The sequence below is a fragment of the Mesoplodon mirus genome (assembly GCF_964341445.2).
Source record: "Mesoplodon mirus genome assembly, chromosome: 18".
NCBI lineage: Eukaryota > Metazoa > Chordata > Mammalia > Artiodactyla > Ziphiidae > Mesoplodon > Mesoplodon mirus.
Window position 1 is genome coordinate 52,145,922 of NC_138994.1, and position 20,407 is coordinate 52,166,328.

Consider the following 20,407-nt stretch of genomic DNA (forward strand, 5'->3'; position numbering starts at 1 on the left):
ATTATTTCATTTAGTCTTTACAACATCAGGTGAGATATAATCATCTCCGTTGTACAGAAAAGGAAATAGGTTTATAGAAAAGTGATGTAACTTGGTTAAGGGCACAAAATAACAAGCAGCCTGCAGCCTGGATCCAAACCAGTTTCCTCTGATTCAAAGCCAAGTTCTTAACCATTACTTAGTACAGAGTCCCAGCTCATCCAATTTACTGGTGTTCGTAAAAGTAGGCCTGGAAAATCATCTAGTCCAATCACCTTATTTTAGAGATGAGGAGCCGTAGCCTGGAGAAATTAAGAGTTAGTGGTGAGATGGAGTAACTTTGGCCCCAGAAAGAGCTGGGCTCTATTCCTAGCCCTGTTCTTTATTAGCTAAGGGACTCAATGTTTCTAGACTTATTATTACTATAGAATAAGAAGAATAATACTTGGTCTTATGGAACTATACTGATCAAAGTATGTGTGTAATATATACTTGTACTAAACACTCGGCATGGCAAAACCATATCATTATAGTCAGGTATCCCCAAATCACAGATGGATAGTTTCAAACTTTTGTTTACAAGTGTGTTCTTTATGATTTGAAATAACAGTGTAAGTGGTGAGTAGGTTGTGAGGAAGCCCCCCACCCCTGATCTAATCAACAGACAAAAGACCTTGGAAAATTGCATTGTACTTCTGCAACTTTTCTGAGTGTCATGCTCATTCCAAATGTGCAAAATCCCTGAGGAAATCACATTTCTCAGAGATCTGGGCAATCAGACATTTAGGCATTCCATCATCACAAATGAAGTTAATATACTACCATCATAAATCGATGTTGAATTCTGTCAAAAGCTTTTTCTGCATCTACTGAGACGATCATATAATTTTTATTTTTTAATTTGTTACTGTGGTGCATCATATTGACTGATTTGCAGGGATTAAACCATCCCTGTATCCCTGGGATAAATCCCACTTGATCATGGTGTATGATTCTTTTAATATACTGTTGAATTCAGTTTGTTAATATTTTGTTGAGGATTTTTGCATCTATGTTCATCAGTGATACTGGCCTGTAATTTTCTTTTTCTTGTGGTGTCTCTGGTTTCAGTATCAGGGTGATGCTGGCCTTGTAGAATGCGTTCGGAAGTGTTACTTCCTCTTCAACTTTTTTGAATAGTTTGATAAGGATAGAGGTCAATTCTTTAAGTGTTTGGTGGAATTCAGCTGTGAAATCTTCTGGTTCTGGACTTTTGTTTGTTGCGAGTTGATGTTGTTGTTGTTTCTACTAATTCAATTTCTTTACAGGTAATGGTCTGTTCATGTTTTGTATTTCTTCCTGATTCAGTCATGGGAGATTGTACGTTTCTAGGAATTCATCCATTTCTTCTAGGTTTTCCATTTTATTGGCACATAATTGTTCACAGTAATCTCTTATGACCCTTTGTATTCCTGTGGTACTGGTTGTAAGTTCTCTTTCTTCATTTTTGATTATATTTATTTGGGTCCTCTCTCTTTTTTCTTTGATGAGTCTGGCTAAAGGTTTATTAATTTTGTTTATCTCTTCAAAGAATCAGCTCTTAGTTTCATTGATCTTTCCTATTTTTTTAAATTCTCGATTTCATTTATTTCTGTTCTGATCTTTATTATTTCTTTCCTTCTCCTAACTTTGCGTTTTGTTTGTTCTTCTTTTCCTAGTTCCTTTAGGTGTAAGGTTAGGTTGTTTATTTGCATAAATACTAGGATAAAATATTATCCTAAAGTGTGTGGTTTTTTTAAAATTAAATAATTTATTTATTTTTTGGCTGTGTTGGGTCTTCGTTTCTGTGCGAGGGCTTTCTCTAGTTGCGGCAAGCGGGGGCCACTCTTCATCACGGTGCGCGGGCCTCTCACTATCGTGGCCTCTCTTGTTGCGGAGCACAGGCTCCAGACGCGCAGGCTCAGTAGTTGTGGCTCACGGGCCTAGTTGCTCCGCGGCATGTGGGATCTTCCCAGACCAGGGCTCGAACCCGTGTCCCCTGCATTGGCAGGCAGATTCTCAACCACTGTGCCACCAGGGAAGCCCCTAAAGTGTGTTTTATTCTGTCAGTCAAATAAACAAAGGTGCATAGGTATAATCTATTCTTTATGGTAAAAAAAAGTCTCAAACCTCGAGACTGAAACAGACTTCCTTAGGGGAAGATATTCCATATATGTCTTCGTGTGTGCTGTTAGAGAGAGAGCATTCCAATATTCCAATATGGCCTAAGACAAGGAAGGACATCAAAAGCCTGTGCTGGACCTCTCTGGAGTCTGTTGATACATATATTTTTTCTTGCTTTTGCTCTGTATCCTCTGTAAAAAAAAAAACTTAGCCATGAATACAATCTGCTATTGAGTCTTATAAATCCCTCCAGCATATCACTGAATGAAACAATGGTGAAACTGTTTAGCCATTTCTAACATTGTTTTTCACATTTTTGAGACCTACCCCTCTCATATACACATACAAACAGCTATGGTTACCACTTGGCCTTAGTGAGAAGGGAACTTAGAGGTTTTCAGGAAATTACTTTGATTTTTGAGGCTCAGAGAGCCATTCTTCTGTATCAAGATAAGTCAGGTGTTTGTGTCAGTCAAGATAAATGAGGTAATGCTGCAGTAACTAACAGCACCAAACATTTCAGTGGCTTCAAATAACAATGATTTATTTCTCACTCTAGGACATGTCCACTGAAGGATGAATAGGAGCTCTGCTCTGTGTTGCCCTCCCTCTAGGACCCAGGCTGACAAAATTGCCACCGTTTGGAACAGTATACATTGCAATAGCAAAGGGAACAAAGTGCTCTGAAGGGTCTCATACCAGCATGAAATGCTCTGGTCTGGAAGTTGCACAATCACTTCCGTTCAAATTCATTGGTTAGAACTAGGCAAATAGTCCTACCCAATTTCAAGGGAACCAGGAACATAATCCTACCTACCATGTTCCTGGAAAGCAAAGGGGAACCAAAATGTTTAGTTTATGGTCCTAATGACTAGCACAGCTCTTCATTGGTTGGGGAGGGCCTAGCTGGGCAGGTTGGAATATCGGCCTTTCTGTGCATTGACCACCTTCAGGAAACAGCACACTCCTCTCAGGAAGATGGGCACAACATGGCAAATTCTCAACTGGTGGGCAGGTGGATGTGGTAGTAAGCCAGAAGGGCAGACATCAAAATCTCCTTGGGGCATGTAATGTTTGAAAATAGCTTCAGGAAGAAAATGCCACCACATCCCTTGAGAATCACAGCTCTAGAATACGTCTTATCCTACTGGTCCAAAAAAAAAAGAGGAGAAGGGAGAAGAAGAGATGAAGATAAAGGGAAAGAAGAAGAAGAGGAAGGGGAAGAGAAAATGAAAAAGGTTTTAAATGCTTAAAGACCCCAACAGTCTGCCCAGGTAGTCCCAATCCCACAAAATTCTTACTTGAAAATGTACAATCTTTCTTTTATTGTTCAATAAACACAGTATGCCAGCATGGTGTTAGGGGCAGGGATACTAGAATTTTAAAAAATGGTCATCCTCTAACACACACAATTTAGGGGCTTGGAATCCAGTGGGGAAAACAGAGAGGCAAACCAGTTTAAATCATTTTATAATTGCTCAAATGAATGTGCAAGTTCAGGGGAGGACTGTGGAGCCAACACTGGGCTGGTTTTCCAAAAGCCATTCACAGTCCCCTTCTCCCTTAACACTCTTTACTATAGAGGCTGAAGAGTGAAAATTCCTGATTGCCCAGCCCTCTTTGCAGCTAAGGGCAATATGACCCAGTGTTGGCCAATAGCATGGAAGTAACAGTTGCTAGGTAGGACTTGGGGGAAAGTCTTTTAAAGGGACAGACAGCCAGTATGATCACTGCAGTCTAATCTCATGAGATTTAGGGGCTAGAGCAATCGCTCTGTCTTTAATGTAGAAGATAACTGGGGCTGGAGGAGAAAGGCTAAGGGCAGAACAATAAGTTATAGCAGTGATTTACATTCGAGGTAATGGAATAAACCTCTGAGTATTCATCAACATTTATTGAGCATCTCCCATTATGTCAGGCACTACGACATTCTGGGGCTACAGAGACAAATAAGATACAGGTCAGAATAAGGGTGCCTCTCACCATGTCAATCACAACCCCAGGGCAGGAATGAGGGGCGCTCATGGAACCTCAAGTTTGGGATACTCTGCCCCCTGCCCCAAGTTCAGAAAACACAAATAGGGTAGGATGGGGCCCAGAGAAATTAAAGCCAGCCCCATTCTGCAGCAATTCAAGGGGAATCAGGACTGTTGCAGTAATGGGAAGGAAGTGACTTAAGAGGTGATGCTCCTTTTATGTATATATCTCACCCAAACGAGCCCTGATGTTCCTCCAAATCCAGCCTAGTTATTTTAAATCACTGCATGTGGCAAATTAGAAAAGGAAATGGCACAGTTGTAGGAGAAACCCAGGCTTGAAACAGTCCTACCTGACCTGATGAAAATGGTCTGGAATTGGAGAGTGACAATGACTGCACAACTTTGTGAATATAGTAAAAACCATGCCTATCCATTTTAAACAGGTGAATTTTATGGTATGTGAATTATCTCTCAATAAAATTAATTAATTATTTTAATGGGAGAAAAAATAATTCCACCACTTAGCCCTAAGCAAACTTGGGCTTGTTAGTTAACAGGTCAGAGCCTCCGTTTCCTCATCTGCAAAATGAGAATACTATTACTTTCTTTACAGTAAGAACAGAACAGTAGACTGTTCTGAATATTAAATGTGACCATGTAGGTTAAGCATGTAACACAGTGCCTTGCAGGTAGTAGAAGCAAAATATCTTCTAGTTCCTTTCTTCCTAAGTGCCAATAAAAATTTTAAAACAATCATTTTCTCAGCCGTAAGATATGACATAAGCTCTAGGTTACCTCCCTTCAGACAGTCTTATCTCAGGCAGACAAGAGCAGGGAACAAATGGGAAGACAGGAACACGGACAGAAGCTGACGCTCACTGCGGAAAGACTGAAGATTTACTCTGCAGCTATGCAGTGCGGAAACAGCAGGAGCGATTCATGCAGTGTGAAAACAGCGACACAGACAGAGCGGTGCTAAGGAAAGCCAGGCGGGTGCAGACATTTCTGCTTATCATTCTAGTTTAGTATCCAAACAGAATCCAGTTTGCAAAATAGCCAAATCCACCCCAACACCTGGACAAGTCCGTGTGGCCACAACACAGCCCTGATGTTTAGAGATGACCCAGGCCCCACTCTCCTTGCTATGGTTCCTCAAAACCAGACTGAACCCAAAACAAACCTTACACAACCAGAACTGTTGGGCACGGTACCACATTAGGGAATTTAAGTCTTCACTGAGCTTCTCTTTTTTGACTATTAGAAAATCAACCAGGTACTTTTCAAGTACCTGCTGTGTGCCCAGCCTTGTGAAAGATACTGTTGTGAGGGAGAAAAAGAAGCATAAGCCCTGATCCCTGCTTTCAAGGAGCCAGCTAACCTCTTAGTTTGAGAGCAACACTTAACAGTAAACATATAAAAGGCATCGTGCCTTGCACAGAGCAGTGGTTCAGTTGTTATTTGTTCATTGGGTCAATGAATTAATAGATGGCACAATAATAAAACAATTGTGTACATGTGGGGCTCACTCTAAGAACCACAAGATGGGTTGGAGTACTTGGAAAAGGCTTGTGCCAGAGGCTGCTAGTTGCCTACTCAATATCAATTCTTCCATTTTTCCTTGAAACAGAGCCCCTATTTTATTTGAGGTGGCCATATGCCCAGATAAAATACTACATTTCCCAGCCTCCCTTGTAGCTAGAGATGGCTAATGAGATCTAAACAGAAATTGTCATGAGAGGCTTCTAGGAAAGTGCCTTAAAAGGCAGACCAACAGCTGCTACTCACTCTTATGTCCTTTCTCCCTTTCTTCTAATTCTTGTCTGAAACATGAATGTGATGGCTGGATTTCCAGCAGCTATTTTGGACCATGAGGCAACCTTGAGACAGAAAAGCAAAAAGAAGCCTAAAGTTTTAGCCACAGCAATCAGAGAAGAAAAAGAAATAAAAGGAATCCAAATTGGAAAAGAAGTAAAGCTGTCACTGTTTGCAGATGACATGATACTATACCTAGAGAATCCTAAAGATGCTACCAGGAAACTACTAGAGCTAATCAATGAATTTGATAAAGTAGCAGGATACAAAATTAATCCACAGAAATCTCTTGCATCCCTATACACTAATAATGAAAAATCTGAAAGTGAAATTAAGAAAACACTCCCATTTACCATTGCAACAAAAAGAAAGAATAAAATATCTAGGAATAAACCTACCTAAGGAGACAAAAGACCTGTATGCAGAAAATTATAAGACACTGATGAAAGAAATTAAAGATGATACAAACAGATGGAGAGATATACCATGTTCTTGGATTGGAAGAATCAACATTGTGAAAATGACTCTACTACCCAAAGCAATCTACAGATTCAATGCAATCCCTATCAAACTACCACTGACATTTTTCACAGAACTAGAACAAAAGATTTCACAATTTGTATGGAAACACAAAAGACCCCAAATAGCCAAAGCAATCTTGAGAAAGAAAAACGGAGCTGGAGGAATCAGGCTCCCTGACTTCAGACTATACTACAAAGCTACAGTAATCAAGACAGTATGGTACTGGCACAAAAACAGAAATATAGATCAATGGAACAGGATAGAAAGCCCAGAGATAAACCCACGCACATATGGTCACCTTATCTTTGATAAAGGAGGCAAGAATATACAGTGGAGAAAAGACAGCCTCTTCAATAAGTGGTGCTGGGAAAACTGGACAGCTACATGTAAAAGAATGGAATTAGAACACTCCCTAACACCATACACAAAAATAAACTCAAAATGGACTAAAGATCTAAATGTAAGGCCAGACACCATCAAACTCTTAGAGGAAAACATAGGCAGAGCAATCTATGACATAAATCACAGCAAGATCCTTTTTGACCCACCTCCTAGAGAAATGGAAATAAAAACAAAAGTAAACAAATGGGACCTAATGAAACTTAAAAGCTTTTGCACAGCAAAGGAAACCATAAACAAGACGAAAAGACAACCCTCAGAATGGGAGAAAATATTTGCAAATGAAGCAACTGACAAAGGATTAATCTCCAAAACATACAAGCAGCTCATGAAGCTCAATATCAAAAAAACAAACAACCCAATCGAAAAATGGGCAGAAGACCTAAAAAGACATTTATCCAAAGAAGATATACAGATGGCCAACAAACACATGAAAGGATGCTCAACATCACTAATCATTAGAGAAATGCAAATCAAAACTACAATGAGATATCATCTCACACTGGTCAGAATGGCCATCATCAAAAAATCTACAAACAATAAATGCTGGAAAGGGTGTGGAGAAAAGGGAACCCTCTTGCACTGTTGGTGGGAATGTAAATTGATACAGCCACTATGGAGAACAGTATGGAGGTTCCTTAAAAAACTACAAATAGAACTACCATATGACCCAGCAATCCCACTACTGGGCATATACCCTGAGAAAACCATAATTCAAAAAGAGTCATGTACCAAAATGTTCATTGCAGCTCTATTTACAATAGCCAGGACATGGAAGCAACCTAAGTGTCCATCAACAGATGAATGGATAAAGAACATGTGGCACATATATACAATGGAATATTACTCAGCCATAAAAAGGAACGAAACTGAGTTATTTGTAGTGAGGTGGATGGACCTAGAGACTGTCATACAGAGTGAAGTAAGTCAGAAAGAGAAAAACAAATACCATATGCTAACACATATATATGGAATCTAAAAAAAGAAAAAAAAAAGGTCAGAAAAACCTAGGGGTAAGACGGGAATAAAGACACAGACCTACTAGAGAATGGACTTGAGGATACGGGGAGGGGGAAGGGTAAGCTGGGACAAAGTGAGAGAGTGGCATGGACATATATACACTACCAAACATAAAATAGATAGCTAGTGGGAAGCAGCTGCATAGCACAGGGAGATCAGCTCGGTGCTTTGTGACCACCTAGAGGGGTGGGATAGGGAGGGTGGGAGGGAGGGAGATGCAAGAGGTAAGAGATATGGTGACATATGTATATGTATAACTGATTCACTTTGTTATAAAGCAGAAACTAACACACCATTGTAAAGCAATTATACTCTAATAAAGATGTTAAAAAAAAAAGAAAAAAAAAAGAAGCCTAAATTCCTGATGATCATAGAGTCACCATTCTCCCCCTGGACTGCTTATCTCTAGTATTCTTTTACATGAGAGATAAGTAAACCTCTATCTTGCTTCCTTGGGTTTTGTTGAATGCAGCAAACCCATATCTTAACCAGTACAAGGTTCCACAGAAAAGCCAGGCCTTAAAGGAAGGGTTGGCTTTCCAATTGGGGAAGTGAAGGGGGGAGGGCATCTCAAATGCCAGAAAGGGCACCAAGTGAGTAGAGAGTAGGAAATAAGGAGAAGACAGATGATGGTTTTTCAGGGGAGACAGGGCTTGACTGGGGAAGGACCAGGGACCACAGAGGGCTAAGAAAGCTTGTTTCCCTCTGAAGGAGCAAAATATCTCTGGAGCTGGAGGTGGGTAAGAAAGGAAACAAAGAGGCAGATGAAGAGGCTTGGGGACTTTATTCCATGAAGAATTGTGAGTATGAGCTGTGGCCTGGTTCAGCCAGCTGAAAGTTCCTGGGCTGAAGACAGTAACAATAACACCATCTAAGATTTATTAAACACTTATGTGCTCTGCTGTGTGCTATGCACCCTATACACATCATCTCACTGAAGCTTCACAACAAATCTATGACACAGTCCTATCATTATCACCCCTATTTGGCAGACACGGAACTGGGGCTTAGAGAGAGTCAGTAACTTGTCCAAGGTAAGCCTCACAACCCTGCAAGCTGGGTAACATCCAGCCCGTTTTTCAGATGCAGAAAGTGTTTGTACCATTCTTTGAAAGCTAAGAAAAGGTATGGGGGACCTCCCTGGTGGTGCAGTGGGTAAGAATCTGCCTGCCAATGCAGGGGACATGGGTTCGATCCCTGGTCCAGGAAGATCCCACATGTGGCAAAGCAACTAAGCCCGTGCATCACAACTACTGAACCTGCACTCTAGAGTCCGCGAGCCACAACTACTGAGCCTGAGTGCTGCAACTACTGAAGCCCATGCGCCTAGAGCCCATGCTCTGCAGCAAGAGCAGCCACTGCTATGAGAAGCCTGCACGCTGCAACGAAGAGTAGCCCCGGCTTGCTGCAACGAGAGAAACCCTGTGCACAACAATGAAGACCCAACACAGCCAAAAAAAAAGAGAAAAAAAAGAAAAGGTATGAAGATCCTGACTTTAAAACACAAAGAGGGCTTCCCTGGTGGCGCAGTGGTTAAGAATCCGCCTGCCAATGCAGGGGACACGGGTTGGAGCCCTGGTCCGGGAAAATCCCACATGCCACAGAGCAACTAAGCCCATGCACCATAACTACTGAGCCTGCGCTCTAGAGCCCGCGAGCCACAACTACTGAAGCCCGTGTGCCACAACTGCTGAAGCCTGCGTGCCTAGATCCTGTGCTCCGCAACAAGAGAAGCCACTGCAACGAGAAGCGTGCACACCACAACGAAGAGCAGCCCCCACTCGCCGCAACTAGAGAAAAGCCCGCGCGCAGCAACGATGACCCAACACAGCCAAAAATAAACAAATAAACAAAATGTATAAAAAACAACAACACAAAGATTCAGAATCAAACACAGGGCCAATTGCTTTGTGAATAGTCTCTTCACCAGAAGAAAAACAGATGAGAGGAATAGAAAAGTTTTCAGGCTTGGTTACATTTACCTCTTGTAGAGGAGGAAGACATTGTTAAAAAAACCCACCCACACTCCCTGGCCGAATGATGTCCACGATGTGTAGACGTTGCTAAGGTGGGTGGGGGGAGGAGTGGGGGGTAGCACGCATTAAAGAACCAAGCAAACAGTGAGGCCATGTCAGCTCTGGCTACAGATGAATCGTAGCCAACCACCAGCTCATGTGTCTCAAGTAGTTTTTTAATATCTCTCCACAACAGGGAATGGGAAAAAAATTACTCCCTCGCAGCTAAGGCTGAAAATTCAATACTTTGACTTAAGATATTCAGACACATCCAATGAACACGAGGAATTCTTCCTGGAGCAAAAATCTCATTAGTCACTAATGGGAAGGGGAAAAAAACCCATCAGGTTCCAAATGAACTAGGTAACATGAGTGCCTAGTAGGAAATGCATTTCCCATGAAGATTAAAGTCTCCATTGGCAGCCAAAAAAAAAGAGAGGGAGAATCTGATGCCAGGGCCTCCCAAGTAGTAGAGAAATCTGGAATTCTACAGCTGGTCCAGGACAGCCTTACATGTTGGAAGTTAAAGAGTGTCAGCTTTGTAAGCCTGACCCAAGTTCCAGTGCTGACTCCACCACGAGCTGTTTGATGCTGGGTAAATGTCCTCACCTCTCCCAGCCTCGGCATGTTCACCTATAGAGTGGGACAAATACCTTCCACCCACTAAATGAGGCTAAATGAGACAGTCTGCTGCTCCAGTTACTATGATTTTGACAGCAGGGGTCCCCAACCCCCGGGATCTAATGCCTGAAGATCTGAGGTAGAGCTGATGTAATAATAATAGAAATAAAGTGCATGATAAATGTAATGCGCTTGAATCATCCCGAAACCATCCCCCCGCGCTGGTCCTTGGAAAAATTGTCTTCCATGAAAACAGTCCCCTGGTGCCAAAAAGGTTGGGGACTGCTGTTTGACAGGACTCACGTCTTAAGTTTTCTCTGATTAAAATTCCAAGAAAGAAAAGGCCATAGGATGCAATGGAAAGTGCCTAGATCTGGCTCCTAGACCCTGCCCTGAGGGTCATGAGCATGTGACCCTGAGGTTACTTTTAGGGCTCCAGGGTCCTCATCTGTCTGGAGAGGGCCAGGAAGATCCTTAGCCCAAATCTAAGATCCTTTCTTCTTCTGGCTCTTGCATGTCACTTAGGCTCTAAATGGCAGTCCTTACTTAGTCACTCATTTCAGGATTTAACAAGTTACCTGCTGGAAAGCTGTTTTTCTAAAAACTTTTGGTTTCTACCCCGGAAGCCAAAAAGCCAGTGAGAACCTTGAGGGCAGGTCATCAACTTTTCCCATCTTGACCCTTAACACAGACCTGGCACAAAGTAAGACCTGCATAAATCCTTGTCGAGTGGAATGGACAAGTGAATGAATGAAGGATGTCCAAGGGCTGGCAAAAATGACTGTTCATCCTCCACTAAGCAAAGTTTAATGCAAGGAGAAAATGCTACCAATTTAAAATATTAATGATATTTACTTTGTCATCTGAACTACATCAGAATACCAGATGAATAGCTGCTGCCAGTCAAAAGGATGCCTGACTTGGGCTTTTGCTGGACGAGTGCACTTTGGTCCACGTGTGGCAAAGGGGATGCCACAGGCTACAGGAGGGATATGTAAACTCCTAGAAGGACATGTTACCCAACCTCTTTGGCAGGGTTGGCACAGAAGCATGCCAACATGAAAGCAAAAATACCAAGACCTCCACATGTGGGTGTACAGTTGTATCTGCCCAAGAGCTCCCAGCTGAGGAGGGGAGATCTAAAATCCAGCAGGTGGTCTGCTCACCTGTGAGGCCAAGTCCACGCAGGAGCCCCATGGGCAGGTGGCAGCCCTCATGGTTCACCTCAGCAGCAGATGAACTGGGGTCTGCTGGGGACTTTAGTGATAAAGAAAATAATAATAATGCATACACATACACACATATGCACTTAATGGTCACTGTGTGAAAAAAGTAAACTCTTTAAGTATTTTATTTTAGGTAATTTTCATAACTACCCTGGGAAGTAGGTGCTATTGTTTGAGGCAGTATAGTTTGCTGTTTAAAAGCACAGACTTGGGAGTCAGACTGCCTAGATTCAAATCCCAAGTGCCACTTACAAGCTGGGTAACCTTGGGCCGGGTTATTTAAGCTCTCTGAGCCTCATGCTTATCATATGTAAAATGGAAATAATAACAGTGCCTGTCTTATGAAGCTGTTGTGTGGTATAAATGAGTTAATATGTGTAAAATGCTTAGAACAGGAGTGGGCACAAAGTAAGCCTCCAGGAGGATTAGCTATTCTTGTTATTTCTGTTAATAGAGACTGAGGTGCAGAAAGGCCAGTGGCTTGTCCATGGCCTCACACCTGCTGTGGGGCAGAGCCTGGGAACACACACATGTCTGTCTTCAAAGCACATATGACCCAACACGGCTGATTCTAGCTCTGCGACCCCCACCCCACCCCATTCACATTACCACCCGCATCCATGCCAATGTGGCCTAGTCTTTCTTGGTACCAACCAACGCTGCAAGGTGCTAAAGGGAAGATACTAAAAGAACTGGCATTCTAACTGACTTAAACCCTGATTTGCCTACTACGTGTAGAACAAACCCAAGTGTGTCCTGGTATGGGGATCTACCCCTTAGCTAAGAGAAGACAGGCCTTTTCCAAGGAGGGGAGAACCTCTGCCTTTGGGCCTTTTTATGTGAGGCCTCACATGCTCTCCTTGAAATGCTGAGAGGAAGGCAAAGCCTGAACTGTGCAATAAAACACCATCAGGTGAGGTTCTCTGAGTAGAGATAATGGGCCTGATTGCTGGTGGAGAGGGAGAAACAATTTGAGGGCCAATCCAGCAAGAGAGCCTCATGAGCCAAGATTACCACTCTGCCCTTGGTCCTGCCCTGCTCCTGGAAGGTTCTAGAAAGAGCCAGAGCCTTGCTAGAAAAAACACGTGCATCATAGAAAACCAAACCATCTGTTGTGATGCATATATACAATGGAATCTTAGCCATAAAAGGGAATGAAATGGGGTCATTTGTAGAGATGTGGATGGAACCAGAGACTGTCATACAGAGGGAAGTAAGTCAGAAAGAGAAAAACAAATATTATATATTAACTCATATATGTGGAATCTAGAAAAATGGTACAGATGAACTTGTTTGCAAGGCAGAAATAGAGACACAGACATAGAGAACAAACATATGGACACCAAGGGGGGAAGGGAGGGTGGGATGAATTGGGAGATTGGATTTAACATACATATACTAATATGTATAAAATAGATAACTAATGAGAACCTGCTGTATAGCACAGGGAACTCCACTTCGCTGTATAGTAGAAACTAACACAACATTGTAAAACAACTATACCCCAATAAAAAAAGCAAAGCAAAGCAAACTGAACCATCTGTGATCCAAAATGACCTGGGGGAGGGAAGCTTTGAAGCATTAACTCAAAGAAAATGACCCACAGTTGTAGTTAGTTAATACTATGGGTGCATACTATGTGCCAGGGCCTGTTCAAAGTCCTTTAGAAATAATATCCCATTTACTCTTCATATCAATGGTATGATGTAACCTGTATTTATTAGTCCCATTTTGCAGATGAGAAAACTGAAACACAGAAAATTCAAATAACTCCTCCCAAGGTCACATAAGCAGTCTGGCTTCAGAGCCCACGGTCTTTATCAGCATTTTCAAACCTTTTGGCCCAACCCACGGCATGAAATACATTCTACATCAGGACCCAGTATACACTCACACAGTTATATAGAACTGAAACAAAGTTTTAAAACAGAATACTACTCACCATTACCATGTGCAATGCACTCTGGTGTTTTCTATTCTATTCCATTAAAAAAATATATCATTCAACAAATATTTATGGAACACCTATTATGTGTTAGACACTGTTCTAGGCTTTGGGGCTATGTCAGTGGATGAAAGAGATAAAAATCCTTGACCTCTTGGAGCTTGCATTTTCCCAGAGAGAGAGAGTGAATAAGATCCACATGCAAGGGGCTTCCCCGGTGGCGCAGAGGTTGAGAGTCCGCCTGCCGATGCAGGGGACACGGGTTCGTGCCCTGGTCCGGGAGGATCCCACATGCCGCGGAGCGGCTGGGCCCGTGAGCCATGGCCGCTGAGCCTGCGCATCTGGAGCCTGTGCTCCGCAATGGGAGAGGCCGCAGCAGTGAGAGGCCCGCGTATCGCCAAAAAAAAAAAAAAAAAAAAAAAGATCCACATGCAAAATCGTAGCATCTGAGGTGGTAATTTGGTGAGTGCTATGGAGAAAAGTAAAGCAGGGAAGGCCAAGCGTGGCCAGAGAAGGCCTGATGATGCTTTCACTCCCCACTATGCTGATTTCAGTGGGCTGTCACCCACAACGGGAAAACCCTGGCCCTTAATCTCTCCACTCCAGCGCCTCCTATATGTCTGGGGGCTCTTCCTCCTAGATTGTGCACACGTGCACACTTGTATGTGACTACGTGCACATGTGTATACATGTATAGGCATGCATGGATGTGCTGCATGCATGTATGCATACACATGTCCACCCCATTCGCTTCCTCACTGGGGACATTTGGGAGACAGGAGGCAAGGCTCTCACGTGCAGCTTTCCAGGGGTTCCCTACACAAGCCTGCCCTGCAGAAGGGGTCCTGGAATGGGGCCTAAAAAACAGCCCAGACACTGTGAGCCAATGCCACAAGTGCCAGACATATGCCCCGGCTGGAGTCTTAAGTCAGAGGAAGGAAAATCTTTTTATCACTGGTCCACCCAGAGGGAGCACCTCCTGTAAACTGTTAGGCCAGAGGGAATGCTAGTTCCTAATCTGAATCAAGGTGCTCTATGTGCTAGAGTGCCCTTAAGGATAGAGGAGACAGGGCACAGAAATAAAAATCACTCCCCGGGGAAAATCCAGTGCATCAAGCACACCTGGCAGGGTGATTGAAGTCGGTCTGGGAGGGGAGACGCAATTGGGGCCAGCTCTAAAGCAACTCTGGGGGACTTCCCTGGTGGCAGAGTGGTTAAGAATCCGCCTGCCAATGCAGGGGACACAGGTTCGAGCCCTGGTCCAGGAAGATCCCACATGCTGTGGAGCAACTAAGCCTGTGTGCCACAACTACTGAGCCTGCGCTCTAGAGCCTGCGAGCCACAACTGCTGAAGCCTGCGCACCTAGAGCCATTCTCCGCAACAAGAGAAGCCACTGCAATGAGAAGCCCACACACTGCAAGGAAGAGTAGCCCCAGCTCGCCACAACTAGAGAAAGCCCACGTACAGCAACAAAGACCCAACGCGACCAAAAATAAATTAATAAATTAATTTAAAAAATAATAAAGCAGCTCTGGGCCACTTGGGTAGCCTCCATTGAGGGCATTTGGAACTTGGCACTAGAGTGAAATCTTCAGACTCCAAGTTAAAGGGGCACATAAAAATGTTACTAGCATGGGCAGCAAAAGCATTACCTATGGGAAAAGCAGCCAGTCTCTGCTAATGAATAAGTGTAATTGATCACAACAGATGACTTGATGGCCATTCCAAATGTGCTTTTAGCAAAGTGGACAGTTTTTTTCATTCAAATCCAAGCTCACCTGATCTAATAACGGAGATTTTGGAAGAATCCCAGTATCAGTGATTTCTTTTTTTTCCTCCTTCACTGAGCAGGAAGGCATCTTAAGTTCCTGGTCACAGCTTGACCCAATCAGATGACAATTTATTCTTTCCCTATGGCTGAGGGGACCGTGACAGTCCCTGGGGCAGCAAAGGATCAGTCACAGGACAGCCCACGTCCTTATCTGTCCTTTCCTCCTTAGCCCTTTTCCCACTCCCGACCTATGGGGAGCTGGGTGGCTGGAAGACACATTCAATTCAATGCAACTGGGCTTCCCTGGTGGCACAGTGGTTAAGAATCTGCTTGCCGATGCAGGGGACACGGGTTTGAGCCCTGGTCCGGGAAGATCCCACATGCTGCAGAGCAACTAAGCCCATGCGCCACAACTACGGAAGCCTGCACGTCTAGAGCCTGTGCTCTGCAACAAGAGAAGCCACTGCAATGAGAAGCCGGCACACCACAACGAAGAGCAGCCCCCGCTCGCCGCAACTAAAAAAAAAAGCCTGCACGCAGCAACGAAGACCCAACACAGCCAAAAATAAATAAATAAAATTAAAAGAAAAATTCAATGTAATTATCCACTTATTCAATAAATATTTATTGAGCACTTACTGTATGCAAGGCACTGTGCTGACCACCGAAAGGGGATTCCACCACAACATGGCTAAGACCAGGTCCTGTCCTCAGAAGAGGGCAGATGTGAGGAGAAGCAAGAAAATGACAGGAGGGCCGAGTGGAGGTCCCAGCTCACTCCAACAAGCACTTAATCCTTCTGTGCTTCAGTTTCCTCCTTTATCAAATGAAGGCACTGCTCTAGACATGATCTCTGGGCACTAGGCCAGCTCAAAAACGCTATGATTCCAAGCCCTCCCCTTCCCACTCAGGCTCCTAGGCGCCAAGGAAGCTGACACATCAGGTGGTGCCTCCTAGGAAGGGGACAGTCAGCAAAGGAAGCGGGTGGTGAGGATTATTACGTACCTTTCCCACAGTGAGGGGTTCTTTCATTTGGGCCGGAACACAAGGTACAGGCTGGAGAAGCTGAGCGATAAGTTCAGAACATTAAGTGGAAGATTCAGACTTCCACATCAAGGAATCTGGAGGAAATGGGAACCACTGAAGTTTGTGCAGAGAAGGATACTATCAGTGTGGCTGGTGCACGGGAATCTCACCGACTTGCAGAGGATGAGTTGCGTGTGGGGGGAGGGCGCTGATGTTGCAATACAGATGAAAGGCTGAGGCCTGAAGTGAAAGATTCCTCCCTTGGTCTGGTCGAGCGCATGCATCATCCCCTCATCCCCTACCATCGCCATAATGCTTATTTTCTTAAACTCGCCCAAGCCGAAATCACTTTGCACCCTCTTTTTTTTTTTAAGTTCCACAAGTGCCTTCAAGGTAAATAGGTAAATGTTATCTCCCTTCTGCCCAGGCGCCTGAGGTTAAACAGGACCAGCGAGGTGTGCCAGGGAGGGGTGGGGAAGCGGTCGGCAGGCGAGGCCCAGGATACAAGAGGCGGGGATCTAGAGAGGGGTGCGCCTACCTGCAAAGGAGCCATCCTCGTGGTCGGAGCTGTTGTGGCTGCAGTCACTGCCCCTCTCGGGAGAGCTGTGACTGGGCGAGTCCCGCTCGGGCAGCCCCAGGAACCTCTTGCGCCGCCACGGGGGGAGGGGCTCGCGAGCCCTACGCTGGGGGAGCTCCTCTGCCGCCGGGGGCGAGCCCCGCCCGTCCTTGGCCTCTGCCTCTAGCTGCTCCAAGTCGCGGCTCCCGCGCGGCTGCCGCCGGCTCCCGAGGATCAGGTGCATCCAGCGATGGGAACTGTACGCCCGCGCTGGCTTTTCCGCCTCATCGCAGGTCCCGGGCCGGCAAGGGGTCACGAGCAACTGGCTGAGGGTGAATTTCTCGTTCAAATCCACCATCTCGAAGTCGTGGTCACTGTTGTCGCCCCCATCGTCCGCGCCCGAGGCGTCCGGCTCGTCCTCCTCCGAGCCCCGCCCCGCGCGGGTCCGGGCGGACCGCTCCTCTCCCGGGGCGCTGGGAACTGTGCCATCGTGGCCGGGGGGCGTGCAGTCCTCCCGCGGCCTGAAGAGGAGGCGAGGATGCAGTAGCTGCTGGTGGATGGCGGCGGTCAAGCTGCGAACCGCGCCCCCAGCCCCCGCCGCCCTGGGCCAGGTGGGAAGGTCCCGGAACAGGTAGGGGGGACTCTCGACCTTCGCGGCCACCTCCGTGGAGGGGAGCGAGGGGCCCGGGGGGTCTCCGCCGCCGCCCGCTGCGCCCTCCTCCTCGAGCGGCGCCGGCTCCCTCTCCGGCCCGGCCGGCTCCTCAGCCGAGGCCCCCCTGCTGTCCCCGTCTCCGCCCTCCAGGCGTCCGCAGCCGAGGTCCCGCTTCTCCAGGGCCGCCTGCAGGTAGACGACTTTGAAATTTTCCTCAGCCAGCACCTGTTGCAGCCACTTCAGGTTGAGTTTGCTGCGCTCCAGCTCGCGCTCCATGTCCAGCACCGAGTCCAGCCGCATGACGGGCGCCTCCTCCCCAGGGAACTCGGCCTGCCAGTGGCGCTCAAAGTCCTGGGGGTCCCACATGCCGGGAGCCCCTTCGGGCCTCCGGGGCCCAGCTCCTCCGCGCGCAGCGGGCTGGTGTCGCGCTCGGTTCTCTCCGCGCTGGCGCAGCGGCCTGCCCTTCACTTCAGTCCCAGAAGAGAATAAGAAAAAAATAATAAAGTTTTACCCCTTCCGCCCTCGTGCCTTTCTTCTTCTTCTTCTTCTTCTTCTGGGTTTCGCCTCCCTGACGTCAGCGGCCACCGGCGGCGGCGGAGGCGGGCGCCTGGGCGCCCAGGGCCCGCCCCGGGCAGGACGCGCTAAGCCGGCGATCTTTAGTCCCTGCGCCTTGCTCTGCGCCCAGCGGGCTCCGGTGTCTGAAGAGCCGCGGCGGGGGCGGAGCCTCGCGGGCGAGTTCTGGGTTGCACCGGCGGCCGAGAGGCTGCGAGAGGGCCTGGCACGGCGGGCCTGCGGTGCTGCCCACTCCAGAGGCGCCGGCGATACTCGAAGCTGGCCGCCGTAGGCCCGGCTCGCACCTTCCTGGCCTGTCGGGCTGCGCCGCTCCCGCCGCCGCCGGCGCAATGCGCGCCGGCTCCCTGCAGCCGAGCGCGGGGCCGCGCGGCCGGGGAGGCGGGAGCGGCAGGGAGGGAGCGCGCAGGGTCGCCCTGGGCCGCAGCCAACCTCCGGTTGCCCGGCCCTCCACAGCCTCGCCTGTCCAGGGTCCGGGAGGCGCCTGGGGCCGAGAAGGAAAAGGTGGGGGAAAGGCGATGTGGCGCGGCGGCGAGGGCAGGTGCTGAAGGGCTGACCGGCGGGGTTGTCCTCCGCTGGGATTTATTGAGCGCCTTGAACTAACTTGTCCAAAATCACGGAGCTGCTTAATCCAAAGCTGGGGATAAACCTGTTTTGGTTTGGTTTGGTTTGGTTTGTTTGTGGTTTTTGTTTGTTTGTTTGTTTTTTTGAGACCCTTTAAAGCTTTCTCTCCACTGCTCACTAGAGCTTTTCGGGTGAGAAACAGGCAAGGGTGACAGCTCCAAGTGGCTCTGCTTAGAGGCCCCTGTGACTTCAAAGCTGAGGATCCGGGCTTCCCTGGTGGCGCAGTGGTTGGGAGTCCGCCTGCCGATGCGGGAGACACGGGTTCGTGCCCTGGTGCGGGAGGATCCCACATGCCGCGGAGCGGCTGGGCCCGTGAGCCATGGCCGCTGAGCCTGCGCGTCCGGAGCCTGTGCTCCGCAACGGGAGAGGCCACAGCAGTGAGACGCCCGCGTACCGCAAAAAAAAAAAAAAAAAAAAACAGCTGAGGATCCTCCCATGTGACTTGGTGTGATGGAATCAAACCATGACTGGCAGGGGCCTTAGACACCTGGGCGTCTAAGAGGACCCTCCACTCCGCTTCCTCTTTGTGGCCTCAACAATTCCCCTGGGTTGGAGCTGGGTACCGGCGCCTGGCCTGACACTCTGGGTGGGGCGGATGGAGGGCTCCCGCCTCGCCTCCTCTTCACACCTGGCTGCACCACTTTTCTAGGGTCTTCGGTGAGGTCCCACTGTCTGCAGAGGGAGGGCCTGATAAACCGTCTCGTGCTCTCCGCAAGGGAGGACCTTGTCGGTGATTCACATTTTCTTCGTTTTAAGGATGTTGGAAATTGATCCTGTAAGAGACTAAGTGACTTGGCAGCTGGAAATTCTTCCTGGCCACAATGCCCTTTGGGGCCTGGAGCTAAACTCAGTGACCTCTTCTCTCCAGATCCCTGCCACTAGCCGCTCACCCGAACCATGTGAACAGGCCATCCCTCTCCCACCTTCCAATCCCTTTCAGCCTATCCCTCAAAGACTGGATACTGGAAAGATACCAGACAGTATTTCTTAACCACAAATGAGATAGTGTCATGCTTCTGTTCAAAACCCTCCGGTGGCAGGGACTTCCCTGGCGGTCCAGTGTTTGGGGCTTCGCCTTCCGATGCAGGGGGTGCGGGTTCGATCCCTGGTGGGGGGGCTGGGATCCCACATGCCTCGCGGCCAAAAAAAAAAAAAAAACACCAAAAACAGAGCAGAAGCAGTATTGTGGCAAGTTCAATGGAGACGTTAAAGATGGTCCACATCGGGCTTCCCTGGTGGCGCAGTGGTTGAGAGTCCGCCTACCGATGCAGGGGACGCGGGTTCGTGCCCCGGTCCGGGAAGATCCCACATGCCACGGAGCGGCTGGGCCCGTGAGCCATGGCCACTGAGCCTGCGCGTCCAGAGCCTGTGCTCCGCAAAGGGAGAGGACACAGCAGTGAGAGGCCCGCGTATCGCAAAAAAAAAGAAAAGATGGTCCACATCAAAAAACAAAAAACAAAATCTTCAAACAAACAAAACCCTCCAGCGGCTCCTCATAACGCACACCTCCAGGATGGAGTCCAGACTCCACTGACAAAGGAGGTCCT

At 47.1% G+C, this 20,407-nt stretch overlaps 1 protein-coding gene across 1 annotated transcript in view; it reads right to left on the reverse strand.

Annotated features, from left to right (window-relative positions):
• The window catches only part of ABR (ABR activator of RhoGEF and GTPase), a 181,444-nt gene extending 163,259 nt beyond the window's left edge, over window positions 1–18,185 (reverse strand). Inside the window, exon 1 of the mRNA XM_082605307.1 lies at window positions 16,997–18,185. Within this exon, the coding sequence (XP_082461433.1) occupies window positions 16,997–18,032 (1,036 nt within the window). The 5' untranslated portion in view covers window positions 18,033–18,185. The remainder of the gene's footprint in view (window positions 1–16,996) is intronic.
• Between the last annotated feature and the right edge of the window lie 2,222 nt (window positions 18,186–20,407).